This window comes from Diceros bicornis, chromosome 17 (assembly GCF_020826845.1).
Source record: "Diceros bicornis minor isolate mBicDic1 chromosome 17, mDicBic1.mat.cur, whole genome shotgun sequence".
Lineage (NCBI taxonomy): Eukaryota > Metazoa > Chordata > Mammalia > Perissodactyla > Rhinocerotidae > Diceros > Diceros bicornis.
Genome location: NC_080756.1, coordinates 59,175,801 through 59,192,757, shown reverse-complemented (window position 1 = coordinate 59,192,757; position 16,957 = coordinate 59,175,801). Strand labels below are relative to the sequence as shown.

Genomic DNA, 16,957 nt, shown 5'->3' with positions numbered 1-16,957 from the left:
TGGACATTCTCCCAGCAGTTACTCCCTTTCTTTCTTGGATTTCCATACCCCCACTCCTTTGCCCCTGCCTCTTCAGCTCAAATCTCAAGGAATCATCCTCTTTCCCTCCCCTTCTCTTGGCAGCAAAGTTCTTGAAAGAGGAATCCATACTAGCACAGCCTTCGCTTCCTCAGCACCCACACGTTCCGTAGTCCCCACAGCCCGGGTCCAGCCCGGCCTGCTCCCTGCTACAACACCCTCTTCTATCCACTTGCTAAGCCCCCAGCTTGTCCTGTGCTCTCCTCCTCCTTTTCCGAGGCTTTTCATGCCATTGACTCTTCCCTCTTCCCCGAAACTTCCTTTTCCCTGGTCTTCCAGAGACCCAACCCTCCTGGATATCTGGCTGTCCTTTATTTCCACACTGTCTCTTTTGCTGGCCCCAAAGTCTTTCTTGACCCTCTGCCTGTCTCTCTTATCCATTCCCACCACAGCAGCCTCCTCCCCTGGGCAGCCACGGAGGTCAGGAGGATGCGGTCGCTTCTCCCATTAGCGCCTGGCCTGCTGCGAGACAGCATCATTGACACTGTACAGCTCCACAGTGTTGCCTTGTCCCCTGACAGTTTACCAAGCACTTTAATTTCCACACCAGCCCTGGGACACAGGCAGAGGCAGTATCATCCCTGCCAATAGACACAGACACCGAGTCTCAGCGAGGGAAGGAACTTGACCCCAGTGAGGGCAGTGCTTCCTCGAGTCCAGTGCTCTTTACCTGCGTGTCAGGAATCTGCATCCCAGGGAAGCTGGGCCTGGGATGATCTAGCCTGTCCTCTCCCCAGAGCACCTGATGGATGGAACTCTCCAGTCACCTGTCCAGCAGCTCCCAGTCTTCCCCGCCCCAGCGGTCTCGGAACTCCCTGGTGTTCATGCCCCCAATCCTGTCCAGGTCTGATTTGTAGATGCCGAGCAGTCCAAATCCATTCACCTCCCAGTAGCCTGTGGACAGACAAGAAGCTCTAGATGAGAGGAGCCAGGGGCCAGGAGGAAGGAATGAAGAAGGCTTCAGGCTGCCTTCCTAGAGCCTTTTCTGAAAGATGGAGGATGGGGTGGCTGAGGCTGAAAACTCTCCCCTCTGAACAAGGCCCTTGCCTGTTCTGAGGGGAAGACCCCTGAGCTAAGGTTCAGGGTCCAGTGAAAGCAGCAGTCCTACAGGGAGTGACCAAGGCTGACGACAGCCCTACAATAGGACCTGACAACAGCAGCACTGAAGGCACAGCCGAGTGTTGGTTACTTTGTCCATTTCCCTCTCCAGAGGCAGGGAACCTCTTTCCATCTTTGCATACTCACGGGGCAGAGTCTGGCACACAATAAATGATGAAAGAATGAAGGGGAAGATGGGGCAGGAAATGTTCATTGCTGCTGTGCTGTCAGCACAGCCCTTCAGGCACTGCCCTGGTGGACTGTCCAGGTGAGCAGAGGAGCAGGAGGGCAGTGGGGGAGAGGGATACTGCCGCTGTAGACATGACTGTTTCCAGCTCTGGGGTTAAGAACCAAGGCCAGGGGGGTCTTTCGCACCCTCCCGAGCCCAGGGAAGCACTGACCCTCAGGCCACTGGGGGGTGGCCCCGCAATGCAGCCTCATCACCATGGGGGCAAAGGCCATCTTGCCCTCCACACAGTGCTTCCGGATGGTATCGATGACGCCAGCTGGGAAGTGGATATGGAGGTCACAGAGGAAGATGATGCTGTGCGGGTCCTGGGGACAGATGTGAGAGTCAGCAGACCCTACACACCAGGCCTAGGAGGCCAGGCCACTCTCTAGGACAATGCTCAGGCTCTTCCCCATGTGGATGATTGACAAACTTCCATAAAACAAATGTTAAGCAGATTTCCACAGTGCTGTGCCCCAGAGCACAGTTGTTATGATCCGAGAGTGAATTCTGACTCCTCTTCCCACCGCGTATGGACTCCAAGGACTCAGGACACATGCTCCACTGTCATTTGTTCAGGCCCTGGAACCGGCCCTGCAGCACAGCAGAGAGGACCCATCCTTCCTCCCTGAGGAGCTGACCGCCTTACACATCCCAAATGTCTCTCTACCTCTTAACCACACCTCCCAAGCCCCTCCCAGGCCGTTTACCTTCACCAGGTCTATGCCAGCCTGAAGTCCAGCCGAGCGCTCGAAGTTTCCACTTAGCTTCATGTACTGGTAGCTGCAGGGAGAGGAGAGAAGAGAGGGGCTGAGTATTAGGACTTGGCTGTGGTGGTCCCCTGGAGTAAGTCAGCAGGCATAGAATAGAGATGATGTGTTTTCCTGGGATGGGATTATGGCAGGTGAGTCTTCTTGAAAAAGCCAGAGACTGGGGATGACGAAAGCTAGGTGGGACTTCTGGCTCTGCCGGACCCAGCAGTTCTGGGACTTTAGGAAGGAGATGGCCCAGGCTGCGCCCTGGCCAGGGGTCCTCCTCACCTCCGCAGCCTGGACCTCTTCAGGGCCATCTCGACATCCATGTCCTCACTGCTATAGTCAGTGATGATGATGTTGAAATGTGGGTCACCAGTGACCCGGAACAGCTTTTCCATGTCTCTGATGAATTGCTGTACCCAGCGCGCCTGGTTCTTTACTACCCCAGTGGGGCAGGCAGGGAGAAAGAAGCAGAGGTAACGAAAGAAGGGCATCTCCACTCCCGGTTCCTGCACGAGTCAGGGTCCCACCAGACCTCTACTTAGGGTAATGCAACTACAGGAAGCCATTAGCAATGCAGTATGGAAACGGAAGGCAGAGGACAGTGCACCATCTGAAGGGGCCTCTACAACCTGCTCCTGCACAGCCTCCCAGGCAGGGCCACATCGGAAGGCCTTAGTCTGGGGCTTGCCATCATTCTCTCATAGTAACCCCCGGCACGCTGAAACACTCAAACCTTGAGATCTGTCCATCTGATTACCATCCTTCATTTCCTGTCCAACTCCGTTGTTATGCTCCTGTCTGCTCCGTGCTCCCCGTTCTCATTACAGAAACCAGCTAACCCCCTCTATTAAGTACCTCCCTGTCTTATTTTCCCAGGCCAGTTGTAAACCCCAGTACCTCAACCCCAGTTGACTGTCACACCCAACTCTGAAACCTGGTACCATGGAGCGACTGGCCTCTGCATCAGTGCCCATTCCCAGCTCCAACCCTTACTAGCCACGTAACCTTGGACAAGTTACTTTTCTTTTGTGAGCCTCAGTTTCCTCAACTGTAAAGTGGTCTCTCTCACAAGTTCTCGCGAGATCAAATGAGTGAGCAGAGACCTGGCTGCTCATGATTATTACTTGGATCCCTGCTCCACTGATGGCACCCAGGCTTGGCTTGAGGCTCACCAGGCACGATGAAGTGGACCACGGCTCGGTGATTCCAGGAGAAGCCCTGGGGCCAGCAAAGCTTGGGCTCTGGGGCGCGGACATTCAGGACCTGTCTCCGGTGGTTGTGTGGACTCCAAACCAGGCCCTGCAGGTTCCGGGACTCGGGCTCTTCCCTGCCTGCTGGATCGATGCCCTGCCAGCCTCGCGTAGACACGTACTCAGAGAGTCTCACCAGGCGCTGGCCTTGGTCCAGCAGCTCAAGCTCCAGGAGGTAGCGCCCCCCACGTAGCTGGTCCTGACGCTTCTCCACATTCACAACGCGCTGTAGCTGATACCTCCTATGGCAGATAGGGTGGGGGGCTTGAGTAATTCCTTCCCACACTGTAGAAGTAGCACGGTGTGGTAGAGCCTGCAAGGCCAGGTGTCAGGAGACACTGGTGTTTGTCCCAGCTTTGCCATCAGCTAAGATGCTTAACTTCACTAGTGTTCCCTGCTCCATCATAAAAACATACCTGTTGAGCTGGGATGACCTTTCGTCTGTTACTGCTCTAAGATCCTAAGTATATAAGGTGAATGAAAGGGGTCACAGTGAGATGTTCCTTCAGAAATTGACCCTCATTAATAAAATGCTCTGTTCATGGATTACTAGATAAACGTTGACTGGCTGGCTCAACATCATAGTCACTAGGGAAATGCAAATCAAAACCACAATATGACAACCATTTCACACCCATTAGGATGACTGTTTTTTATTTTGTTTTAAAAAAAGGAAAATAAGTATTGATGAGGATATAGAGAAATTGGAGCCTTCATATATCGCTGATGGAAACGTAAAATGGGGCCAATTTGGAAAAGAGATTGGTAGTTCCTCAAAATGTTAAACAGAGTTACCATATGACCCAGCAATTCTACTCACGGAAAACATGTTCACACAAAAACTTGTACAAGAACATTCATAGCAGCATTGTATTCATAATAGCCAAAAGGTGGAAACAACCCAACGTCAATCGACTGCAGAATGAATACACAGTACGTGCTCTATCCATACGATGGAATATTATGCAGCAATACAAAGGAATGAAGTACTTGATACATTCTGCAACATGGATGAGCCTTGAAAACAATTTGCTAAGTGAATGAAGCCAGACACAAAAGACCATATATGATATAATTCCATTTATCTGAAGTGTCTGGAATAGGTAAGCCTATAGAGATAGAAAGAGTAGTTGTTGCCAGGGACTGGGAGGAGGGAGGAATGGGAAGTAACTGCTAACAGGTATAGGGTTTCTTTTAATAGTGATGAAAATGTTCTGGAATCAGATAATGATGACAGTTGCACAATATTATGAATATTCTTAAGAACCACTGAATGAATATTCTTAAAAAATGGTGAATTAGGGCTGGCCCCGTGGCTTAGTGGTTAAGTGCACGCGCTCCGCTGCTGGCGGCCCGGGTTCGGATCCCGGGCGCCCACCGATGCAACGCTTGTCCGGCCATACTGAGGCTGCGTCCCACATACAGCAACTAGAAGGATGTGCAACTATGACATACAACTATCTACTGGGGCTTTGGGGGGGAAAAATAAATAAATAAAATCTTAAAAAAAAAATGGTGAATTAAATGGTATGTGAATTTTATCTTTTTTTTTTTTTGGGGAGGAAGATCAGCCCTGAGCTAACATTCATGCCAACCCTCCTCTTTTTACCGAGGAAGACTGGCCCTGAGCTAACATCTGTGCGCATCTTCCTCCACTTTATGTGGGATGCTGCCGCAGCATGGCCTGACAAGCGGTGCGTCGGTGCGCACCTGGGATCCGAACCAGGGCCGCCAGCAGCAGAGTGTGTGCACTTAACCGCTATGCCATGGGGCCGGCCCCGTGAATTTTATCTTAATTAGTAAAATGTTGATTGGTTGAATGAATGAACGCAAAAACAAAGAACTCAGTCATGCCTTCTGCCCTAGTCCTTCTAGTCCAAACCCGGGGTCTTAATTTGTCTTTTTTAGCCTGAGTTTTGCCTGTTCTGTCTCTTTACTAGCTCCTTCCCTGAGAGGCAAGCATATTTGCCGAGCCTTTCTAGTGCTCCACACGTGTCCTGGGCCAGGTACCCAGTCACCCATCAGAACCTTGCTTGATGGTGGGACAAAGACCTGACTGTCTGGGTCACCTCCAGGGGCAGGGCCCCAGGCTCTTGTGCTTCCCAGAAGCCTGCAGCAGGGGAGGTTGATACAGCCGCCAGGTCCCTGCCCCCAGGCCAGCTGGCTGCCGAGTGCCCCAGCCCTGGCCCCAGGAGAGCCCTTTACCTTACCCCCGGCTCCTCTGGTTGAGCTTCTTCAAGAAGACCCGTGTGACCTCGAGAGCCTCCTGCTCTGGAAGCAGCAGGTTGCCAGACGTGTTACAGTTCAGATCAATCCAGTCAGTCCGCAGGGCTTGGAAGTCGAGGTTCCGGGCACTGAAGGTCTGGTCCCAGTTTACCACTGGGTCAAACACGGGCACATATTCAAACACCTCACCCACATCCTCTTCCTCTGCCTCTTCCTCTCCTTCCACTTGTCCTCCCTGGCCTGCAGCTGCTACCACCTCCTCCTCCCCATGCCAACCCCTCCTGGGGGCCAGAGGCTCCATCCTGTCACCCCTTCTCTGCTCTGCAATATACGACTCAACTTGATTCAGCCATTGGGACTGCCCTAGAGTTTTCCTGGGGCTGTCATCAGCGAGCCTGGGATGCTTAACTTGAGGCAGGTTCCCTGCCAGGTGCCCAGGGGGCCACTTGTCAGAATGAGGTGGATCTTGGCTGGGCTCAGGGATGGGTTTTCTTTCTCTCTTCTCTGGTGGTTGGATGGGGATGTCGCTGATCCTCACTGGGAAGCGAGCTGTGGAGTTCTGCTTGGAAAAGGGTGCCAGCGGACCCTCCCAGGGCTGAGCCAGGAGTTTCCGCAGGCTTCGGAGGTGGTAGTCAGTGGCCTCCTGCTCAGGGGTGGAGGCAGGCACTGGTTTTCCCTCTGGCATCCTGGCGTTCTGGTCATTGGAGGCAAGGGTCTCCTCTGCCGCTTCTCCATACTGAGATTCTTCTAGAAAGGCTTCCTCAAAACCTGTTAATAACAACCATTCCTCACAGCAGGGTTTTCAACCTTTCCCCAGCAAGATACACAAGACAGCTGATGATCCTATGTGTGATACAGCACGGGGTTTCAGATGGGGATTGCATACAGGCTCCACCACTTACTTATCCTGTGCCCTGGGCAAGTTACGCAACCTCAACTAACACAGGTTCTTCATCTGCATGAAGGGAATAACTCATCTTCCACAGGGTTATTGTGAAGACTGAGTGATATAAAGTACATAAGTGCCTAGCAGGTGCCTGGCACATATAGGGACCCAATAAATGGCCCCAGCCATGCCCTAATACCACAAGAAGAAAGGCCACAGGAAGACAGTGCTTCTCTATCGCAGAACTTCCCAAATGACGTTCCGGGGACAGCAATGCCCTCAAGCAGTTCAAGTAATCTCCTCCAGGGCTCTAAATCTCCTCCAGCTGACCCCAGCATGCTGTTAAAAATAGCACCATTTTCTACACGTGCCTTGACATGGAAATGGTGGGAGTGGTACTGCTCTCCACTCCCTTGGGTGTGAGGGGAAGGTCTCTGTGGTTTGGATTTTAAGCGCCTCAGGGGCAAGGCTGGCACAATCTGAACTTCCCCTAGAAACAGACTATGGTCACCCCTACCAGCCTGACCTCAGCCTCAGTTGTCACTCTGTACCTGGCTGCTCCGGCCCCTGCTTCTCAGGCTGGTCAAGCTTGATGTACTCCTGAAAGCTGAACCTGCAGGAGGAAGGGAGAGGTAGACTGGCACCCAGTGCCTGCAGGCTAACATGTGAGGCTCTGCTGGACGTCCCAGCAGGAGTCTGAAGTCATGCCCCAGACTAGAGTGGAGGAAGGAGGCTGGGTGAGAGTGTGTGTGTGTCTGTCACTGTGAAGTGCCTAGGAAGGGCACTTGTGGCCCCTCTTGTTCAGACAGCTGTCCTGGCTCCTGCAGAGCCCCTCTGTAAGGCCATCTGCTTGTCCTATTCAGTGTCCCTCACCTGTCCTGATAGTACGTGTTTTCCTGGTAGAAGCATTTATTATGGGTCTCCATGTGGCTCAGGCGAGTATAGTCATTGGGGTAAACGAAGGATAGATGAACCTGGAGGTAGAGAAAGAAGCAGCAGCAGTAAGAGGGTAGGATCTTGGTAAGAAATCAGCCCACCAGGGTTAAGCCTGCCCCTGGTTGGGATCATATAGGGCTCTAGTGACCTGCCCTTGGTGAGCACGGAAGGGCTGCTTTGAGCTCTGAATGAAACATTTGGTAACGCAGACCAGCATGCGTTCCACTTTTTATGCCTTCTCTCCTGGGCTCTCTGGAACAAAGGTAACTGATGAATCAAGCTCCCTAGTCCACATGTCCCTTATCTCCTGTCCCAGCTCATTACGCCCAGCTGCAGCCAAGACCATTCCCTCTCCTGCTGCCATCTTATCCTCTCTTACAACCTCTAAACATTTCCCTGCAACTTTCCACAGCCCTGGAACAAGCCCCCTCTTGTTATTTACTACACTGCTTTTTGCTCCCCTTAAACATAGCTCAAGATCATCACTACTGAAAACCTTCTCAGTTATACCCCACCCATTCTCGGACCTGGTGCAGGACCACTGGCTGCCCTCTTCCTGCCTCCAGCACACTCTCGTAGTTATCTCTACATCTGGATATATAGTGCTCATCTGCCTCTCTACCTTCCACATGGGCTAGAGGTTCTCCAAAGCCAACCTCTCCTCCATAGTTCATTTTTCCCCAGTGCTTTGCATGTAACTAGAATAAATACTGCTGGCTGACTGGCTGGTAGGACTGACCCAGGCAGGACAGGGTTGTAAAGCCCTCGGAGCACAGAGGGTAGGGAACCTCAGGCCAGCACACCTCGCATCACCGCTGTGGCAGCGTTGGTGCGTGGTCTTCAGCAGGCAGAGCACCCATTCTCAGGCTTTGCAAGGCATTCCATCCAGGTCAGAGGCAACTTGGAATGCAAGTTCTCCCAGCCGAGGGACCTGGGAGGCCATCCTGTCTGCTGGTATGTGGCATGAGTGGGGGAAAGGGACTCAGCCTCATCACATCCCATCCCAGCCATAAGCAGCAAGCCCTCTCTCTCTTCTGGCCCCCACTGCCCAGGTCCAAGACTTACAAACCGGAGTCCCTGGTAGCGCTGCAGAGGGAGCCCATCCACCAGGTAGCTGGGTTTGTAGGGACAATCAGGCAGGACATGGCGGAGATGAGACTTGGGGATCAGAGGCACTGAGGACAGTAAGGGAAGCGGGATGAGAGTGCGGTGGGAGCCTGGAACCAGCGCTGGCCTAGAGCCAGGAAGGCTCCTGGCTGAGGGGTGAGGGCTGAAGTCCTCTGCCCTGGGCAAGCACCTTTTTGTATTCACTTGGCAGCCATGGTCAGAGTCCATGTCCATGGGCTGAGGCTGCCAAACCGAGGCTGGCACCCCTCTTCTGGGGCAGGGGCATTCAGGGAGCACCTTGGCAGCAGAGGGCTCCGACACAGTCCCTGGTACAAGGCACAGTATGGCTCTGGGATTGCTGTACAAGGCTATCCTAAACAAAGGTTTAGAACTTCCAAGAGGCCACAAAGCCTCACCCTAGTGCAGTGCCAGTAACTGAATTTCCTTCCCGTTGTCATGGGGGGACTTCGTCATCTTTTAAAATGTAATCACGCCCAGGAGTTTAAGTTTCTAACACCTTAGTGGGAACATGTTTCTCTCACCAGATGACAAGAGTTGGAATCCAGTAAGAAACGGTGATACATGTAACTGCTGAGGAACACACAAGGGTCTCCTGGGTTCTAGTTCTATTTCTTGTCCTGGGTGGTGGTTACACAAATATTTGCTTTGTAATGATTTGCTCTGTAAAATTGTACATATATATTTTTGTCCTTTTTTGTTTGCATGTTATATTTTACACTACAAACCAACAAAAAAAGAACCTCTGCCTTTTGGGATACTGTGATAGAACTGACAGGTCTCCTGAGTCTCCTCCACCGACACCCATGGCCTGGCAGTGTACTGTCCCCAGACTGAATGACAAGTGTGCGGCCGAGGCCTTACCTCGATAAAGGGCGTCCCGAGGGTCAGGCCGCAGCATGTCAGCAGGGGGCTGCTCATCTCTGGGAAGAGAGTCTGAGGAGCCTACATGGCTGGCTGCTGTCTGTGGGATGTGGCCCACCTCATCCATCCTTAGCAGCGTCTCATCTGGGCCCGGGGAGGAAAGAATAGAGGGCAGCTGTGAGTCCTGGAGCAAACCTGGCCCAGAACTCAGGCCCCCGCCTCCTGGAGGGGCCAGGAAGAGAATCAGTCAAGGCTGTATTCCCCCAGGGACAGTATAGGACGTGCTCGGTCCCTCTTCCCTCTAGCCCTGCCCCCCATAACTCATGGTTTCAGCTCTTTATCTCCTTTTGAACCCCCACCCCCACCAGCCCCATGGCTAGCACACACCACAATTTCATGTGAATTGGAAAAAGACACCTCTTTCGCAAAATGTTTCACTGCTATCTGCAGGAAATTTGTCATTACAAGTGTGTTTAATTTATTTAAAAAATACATATATAGCACTTATTAAATAATAAGCCAGGCACTATTCTAAGCATCTTACAAATATTAACCCACTTAATCCTCATAACCATCGTATGACTTATGTACTATTATTATTATTCCCATTTTACAGACAAGAAACTTTGGCAGAGAATCTAAGTCATTTGCCTAAGATCACACAACTGAGAAGTGGCAAAGCTGAGTTTGAACCTAGGCAGTCCAGTCTCCGCCTCCAGGTTGCGTCGCCTCTCGACAATCAACACCACCTACCCGAGTGGGGCAGCCCCAGCGTCCACGGCAGCCCTGCTCCTCACCAGCTCTGGTATTCTTATCTTCAAGTCCACCGTACCTACTTCTTCCCCTTTCTACCCGGCCCTGGGGGCTGGCTGGGGGCCTCTGCTCTCTGCCTCCAGGTTCACTTGTCTTTAGGCCCAGAAAGAGCTCTGCCTATACACCCGAGGCTACCTACCTCTGGCCCCTATTACTGGTTTCTTACCTGAACTTTGCTATGGGCCTTTTCTTCTTGGTTCACATTGAATCTCTGGATTCCAACTCTCCCTTCTTCTTCCTGCACCAACCCAGCAGCTCACAACCTGCCCCTCCTGCCCTGACCTACAGCCTCTTGCTCTGGTCACCAGCAACCTCCTCCACCCATCTGCCCATCCCACACTGCCACCCTCTCCTGTGGACCAGACCTCCCCATCTCTCTCCCTCCTGTCCTCCTCACACACTTCCCACCGCCTTCCCAGTCTCCTCCCAGCACCCGCCTGCCCTTTCTCCCTTGGAGTTCAAGCTCTGCCTGCTCTCCCTGTACCCGGGCCCACACGGCCCCACCTATCAGGTGGTGATTTCTCAGCGGGGCCTCTGGATAGGAGTCTTTTTTTTTTTTTTTTTTACACTGAAATCTAGAAAATATTTCCTAGAGAAATTTATTATTATTATTATTATTTTTTAATTTTTTGTTTATTGCAGTAACATTGGTTTATAACATTGTAAAAATTTCAGGTGTACATCATTGTACTTCTATTTCTGCATAGATTACATCATGTTCACCACCAAAATACTAATTACAACCCATCACCACACACACATGTACCGAATTATCCCTTTCACCCTCCTCCCTCCCCCCTTCCCCTCTGGTAACCACCAATCCAATCTCTGTCCCTATGTGTTTGTTTATTGTTGTTATTATCTACTACTTAATGAAGGAAATCATGCGGTATTTGACCTTCTCCCTCTGACTTATTTCACTTTGCATTATACCCTCAATGTCCATCCATGATGTCACAAATGGCTGGATTTTATCGTTTCTTATGGCTGAGTAGTATTCCATTGTGTATATATACCACAGCTTCTTTATCCATTCGTTCCTTGATGGGCACTTAGGTTGCTTCCAAGTCTTGGCTATTGTGAATAATGCTGCAATGAACACATGGGTGCATGTACCTTTACAAATTGGTGTTTTCAAGTTCTTTGGATAAATACCCAGCAGTGGGATGACTGGATCATATGGTAGTTCTATCCTTGATTTTTTGAGGAATCTCCATACTGTTTTCCATAGTGGCTGCACCAGTTTGCACTCCCACCAGCAGTGTATGAGAGTTCCCTTCTCTCCACATCCTCTCCAACACATGTTGTTTCCTGTCTTGTTAATTATAGCCATTCTGACGGGCGTCAGGTGATATCTCATTGTAGTTTTGATTTGCATTTCCCTGATAGTTAATGATTTTGAACATCTTTTCATGTGTCTGTTGGCCATCTGTATATCTTCTTTGGAGAAATGTCTGTTCAGGTCCTTTGCCCATTTTTTAATTGGGTTGGTAGTTTTTTTGTTGGTAAGATGCATGAGTTCTTTATACATTTTGGAGATTAAGCCCTTATCAGAAGTATGGTTTGCAAATATCTTCTCCCAATTGTTAGGTTGTCTTTTCGTTTTGCTGATGGTTTCCTTTGCTGTGCAGAAGCTTTTCAGTTTGATGTAGTCCCATTTGTTTATTTTTTCTATTGTTTCTCTTGCCCGGTCAGACGTGGTGTTTGAGAAGATGTTGCTAAGACTGATGTTGAAGAGCGTACTGCCTATGTTTTCTTCTAGAAGTTTCACAGTTTCAGGTCTTACATTCAAGTCTTTAATCCATTTGGAGTTAATTTTTGTGTATGGTGTAAGGTAAGGGTCTACTTTCATTTTTTTGCATATGGCTATCCAGTTTTCCCAACACTATTTGTTGAAGAGACTTTCTTTTCCCCATTGTATGTTCTTGGCTCCTTTGTCAAAGATTAGCTGTCCATAGATGTGTGGGTTTATTTCTGGGCTTTCGATTCTATTTCATTGATCTGTGTGTCTGTTTTTGTGCCAGTACCATGCTGTTTTGGTTACTACAGCTTTGTAGTATATTTTGAAATCAGGGAGTGTGATACCTCCAGCTTTGTTCTTTTTTCTCAGGATTCCTTTAGCTATTCGGGGTCTTTTGTTGTTCCATATAAATTTTAGGATTTTTTGTTCTATTTCTGTGAAAAATGTTGATGGAACTTTGATAGGGATTGCATTGAATCTATAGATGGCTTTAGGAAGTATGGACATCTTAACTATGTTAATTCTTCCAATCCAAGGGTTAGTCTTCCTCACACACTTCCCACCGCCTTCCCAGTCTCCTCCCAGCACCCGCCTGCCCTTTCTCCCTTGGAGTTCAAGCTCTGCCTGCTCTCCCTGTACCCGGGCCCACACGGCCCCACCTATCAGGTGGTGATTTCTTGGCGGGGCCTCTGGATAGGAGTCTTGCTGAGGAATCATAAGCAATGCAGAGCTCAACTGAAGAGCTCATTTACCACAGATTTAGAGCAGGTGAGAAAGTTTCCTCTCCTCTGGCCACGGCTCTGCAAGAACCATGGTTGCCTTATCTGTGAAATAGATCGGCCTCACTCAGAGGTTTTTCATCTGGAGTGAGCCTCATGGTCTCTGGATCCCCTGGAAATTGTACACAAAATATTGTGTGTGGGTGGACAGGGGCATTTTTCTGAGGCAAGGGCTCAGAGAGCTTCCAGCAGGTTCTCAAAGGGGTCACTGACCCCCTGAGAGTTAAGGCCCTCTGTCCTTAGGGTCCCTGTAGGTTCTGTTCCTTGTTCGGGACCCCCTTCATACCCATGTTCCAAGCACCTTGAGCTTTGGCCACCAACCCCCCACCCCTCCTCTGACCAAATTCCCCAGGTGGATTGAGCCCCACACATAGGCGCCACCTCGCCTCCGTTTCCAGGCGAGGGGCAGAGCCTACTCACTTGTGAAGAGGGACAGGGAAGGGGAGTCGATGAGGGTGAACTTGGCTCCAGGGTCATTCCGCCGCCACTGGAAGAGGAGAGAGGTGGATGTGGAAGGGTAAAGGTAGCTGGATGTCAAAAAGCGTCCAAGGGACAAGGGGAGTGGCTCAGAACTGGGCTCGGAGAGGCAGGAACAGCGAGCACTCACCGCGACTTCCACGTGATCAGTGCCCTCGTCGTTCTGCTTGTGCAGCACCTCAAAGTAGTACCTTTGGGAGGCCGACAGGCTGGCAGGAGGAGAGAGCAAAGAAACAAGGCTGTCTTCCCAGGCCCCTGTGGTCATCCCTCTGTCCCACTCTTCTGCTGTGCCACCAGCTCCCGCCTCGCTCCCACCACCCATCACTCCCTTGTCCCTTTCTCCTTGCTCTCAGAATTCCAGGAGCTTGTCACTTAACTGTCGGGTTAGAATCCCCACTCTACCACTCACTAACAGCGCGACCTTAGTTTATCTTCTGTAAGGTGGGGATAATAACGGCACTTAAGGGGCCAGCCCCCGTGGCTTGGCAGTTAAGTGTGTGCGCTCCGTTACCAGCGGCCCAGTTCAGATCCCGGGCGCGCACCAACGCACCATTTGTCGGGCCATGCGGAGGCGGCGTCCCACATACAGCAACTAGAGGGATGTGCAACTATGACATACAACTATCTACTGGGGCTTTGGGGGGAAAAAGGGGAGGAGGATTGGCAATAGATGTTAGCTCAGGGCCAGTCTTCCTCAGCAAAAAGAGGAAGATTGGCATGGATGTTAGCTCAGGGCTGATCTTCCTCACACACACAAAAAATAACGGCACTTAAGTCAGGATGATGGGGAGAAGCAAATGAATAATAATAATTACCCTGATGGAGTTGTTACCATGTGCTAGGCACTGTCCTAAGTGCTTTATATATACTAACTCACTTAATCCTTGTTTACAGGTGAGAACAATGAGGCACTGAAATCTTGGGTAATTTGCCCAAAATCACCGAGATAGTAAGTAGTGGGGTTGGGATTTGGACCCAGAGTCCATGTCATTGGCTGCTACGCTGAATTACATGTCAAGTGCTCACCATACGCTGGCACACAGCAAGCGCTCTTTGCAAGCTAGATTGTCTTCTTATTATCAACATCAATATTACCATCAAAACAACGCATGCTCTTGCCTGCGTGTGTGCCGGCCACCAGGTGGCGCGCTGGAGTTGGGCTGAGTTCCCCCTTCCAGCATGTTAGAGCTACTGCGCCACCACTCTACCGAGTGATCACTGCCATGAGGAACTTTCTGCAGCACAGGCAGAGCAGCTGGTGTCAGGCTGTAGAGCAGGCTGTAGAGCTGTGGACATTTCCAAGGATGGAGAAAATGGGAAGGGCGAGGACTGGGAGAAAGGACCCCCATTTTGTTTTCCAGTCCTGAGTGTCACTAAATACCTGTGTGACCTTCATTAAGTCACATCCTTCTCTAGGTCTCAGTCTCTTCTCCTGTAAGATGAGGAAGGATGGGTCAGATGGTTTCTAAGTCAAAGACTTCATTTACCAGAATGCATGGGTGCCCAGCATGCTGAACGTCTGGAAAGAGGAAGGCTGGAGAGGGGAGAGGGATACAACGGGGCTCTCTGACTCTGATGTGGCCTCAGCATCTGAGGTAGAACAGGGGCTTTTGCTGCTCACAAGAGTATCACGACACTCCTCACTCACCTCACTGGCTTGGAAATTTGACTCCAAAATTTCCCAAACTCTCCAGGGGCAGTCCACTCTTTTCCAGTCTAGACGTGTGGGGAGAGAGAGAGAAGGAAGCAGGAGAAGAGAAGGATGAAGGATGGGGGTGGTGAGGGAAGAGACAAGGAAGGAATGAGGAGAAGAGTGAAAGGAAGAGAGGAAGGAAGGAGATGAGAGTGATGGGAGAGAAAAGAGAAGAGTCAGGAAGAATGACCAAGTGACTCATGTGAGAAGCATCTCTGCCCTTCCCAGAGGGCCCCGGTCAACCAGTCCCCACAGTGCAAATCCCAAGCACCCTGCTGAGGACCAAAGGACCCAAAAGATAGATGTGGCTCAGTCCCGGCCCAGAGACGAATCTTCCTGGGGTCTTTTCCGCCACAGACCGACTTCTTACTCCTCCCCACACCTCACCTCGTCCCCTTGTAAATGGGATGGGGTGAGAGGGAGGACGCTTCTTTCTCACACCTTCCTCCTTGGCTCTCACAGCAGAGACACTAATGGTAATGAGAGTCTCCTGATGGAGGCACGTGCCTCTTCAATGACCTGGCTCCTGGGAGTGATGTGGGAGCTCCTGGGCTGAGGTGACCCTACCTTGCCCACGCTGGCCAGCAGCTGAAGGCCTGAGACCTGGTCGTCACGGCTCAGCCAGAATTCAGCGTTGTCATCTGCAGCAATGGCAAACTGGATTTTCCCTGGGCAGTGGGGGAGAGAGTGTCCAGATGAGAGCAAGAAGGGCGGCAGCACAGAGGGCTGAGGGCCTGTTCACATCTTAGTGATTAAATTCTCTTCAGGGGCTTGGTGCCATGGCTTCCCTCTTTGCAGAGTAGGGTCTCCTGGGAGACTCTGTGAAGATGGAGAAGACCTACAGAGAGAGGCGAGCTAATTCCAGACTCGGCAAATCAGGGAGTGAAGTGGCAGCCTGGGGGGACTGGAAGAGACCTCACCATGACTCAACTTCCCCTCTCTCCCTGAAGATGGACTAACAGGGGCCAGCCGGCCTAGTGCAGACTTTTCTCAGCTACAGGCTTATGTTCTCTGGGTGCCCTAAGGAACTCTGCAGCAGGAAGTAGAAGGATGGGATTCAGGGGCTGGCCTCACCATCGGTGAAGGGGTGCAGGTAGCCAAAGATGCGGAGGCCATAGTTGGTCCATTTGGGGGACACGGCCAGCTTCCTCAGGGTTGTGCGGATCTATGCCAAGAAAGGGGAGGGAAACCGTTACCCAGAAGAGGGAAGAGGAAATTGAAGAAATTGGTCCATTCAGGGCTGGTGGGAAGACCAGGAAGGACTGGGGTGTGGCTTGGTGAGTGGAGCGTAGGCAAGATTTCCACTCCCACTTGCTTCTTTGTCCAGGTGGCCTTGTACAGTGCACAACCAGCACAACTGTATGTGTGAGCCCTGGGTAAACTATATTATGAGCCACAATGACAGCCTAAAGCTGAAAATGATGCAGAGGACAGCAGAGAAATCAAAGGAATCCCTGGGAAGGGAACAAGGGAGACATTGTGGGCAGAGGAAAAGAGGATCCAAGAGATAAAGGAAAGAAACTGAATCAGAAAAAAAGCAAGGAAAGATGAAGGAGACAGAAGACAGGGGGAGATGGGAGATGAGAGTGGGGCAGAGAGAGAGGGGAGGAGATGGGTGTGGAGGGAGGAAGGAGAGGTGGGCCCTGCAGGCACTCACATGGGGGTACAGTGGGAAGTGGAGGTTCCTCCTGAGCTGCTGGACGGAACTGCCACACCAGTCTTCAAACACATGCAGGTTGACGTGGCCCCGGAACTGTACGGGGCAGAGAAGCAAGTGGGTGAATGGGAGCACCCCAAACCTACCCCTGCAGTCCTGCGGCTTAAGGTGGCCACCGCAGCCCCAGCCTGAAGTGTTCCTCTCGCTGTTGAAGGTCATGATCCCTTTCAGTCCCATTCCCATCCTTGGCATCCACGGCTTCTTTCGGGAACCTCATCCCCATGGCCTGGCCCTGAGGCCTGGGTCTGTTTTTCTGGGCATGCGTGTGTGCAGGCGCTCTTGCATGC

At 51.2% G+C, this 16,957-nt stretch overlaps 1 protein-coding gene across 2 annotated transcripts in view; it reads right to left on the bottom strand.

Annotated features, from left to right (window-relative positions):
- B4GALNT3 (beta-1,4-N-acetyl-galactosaminyltransferase 3) overlaps nt 1-16,957 on the bottom strand; it is a 99,582-nt gene that overhangs the window by 3,754 nt on the left and 78,871 nt on the right. Inside the window, exons 4-20 of one of the 2 annotated variants that reach the window (XM_058559088.1) lie at nt 16,611-16,706; nt 16,028-16,118; nt 15,521-15,621; nt 14,909-14,976; nt 13,391-13,469; nt 13,204-13,270; nt 9,451-9,594; nt 9,111-9,206; nt 8,527-8,636; nt 7,399-7,499; nt 7,077-7,138; nt 5,624-6,407; nt 3,336-3,655; nt 2,446-2,599; nt 2,116-2,188; nt 1,578-1,731; nt 846-972 (exon numbers count right to left, since the gene is read on the bottom strand). In XM_058559088.1, coding sequence (XP_058415071.1) covers nt 846-972; nt 1,578-1,731; nt 2,116-2,188; nt 2,446-2,599; nt 3,336-3,655; nt 5,624-6,407; nt 7,077-7,138; nt 7,399-7,499; nt 8,527-8,636; nt 9,111-9,206; nt 9,451-9,594; nt 13,204-13,270; nt 13,391-13,469; nt 14,909-14,976; nt 15,521-15,621; nt 16,028-16,118; nt 16,611-16,706 — 2,627 coding nt within the window. The remainder of the gene's footprint in view (nt 1-845; nt 973-1,577; nt 1,732-2,115; nt 2,189-2,445; nt 2,600-3,335; nt 3,656-5,623; nt 6,408-7,076; nt 7,139-7,398; nt 7,500-8,526; nt 8,637-9,110; nt 9,207-9,450; nt 9,595-13,203; nt 13,271-13,390; nt 13,470-14,908; nt 14,977-15,520; nt 15,622-16,027; nt 16,119-16,610; nt 16,707-16,957) is intronic. The other variant, XM_058559089.1, reaches the window with a different exon arrangement.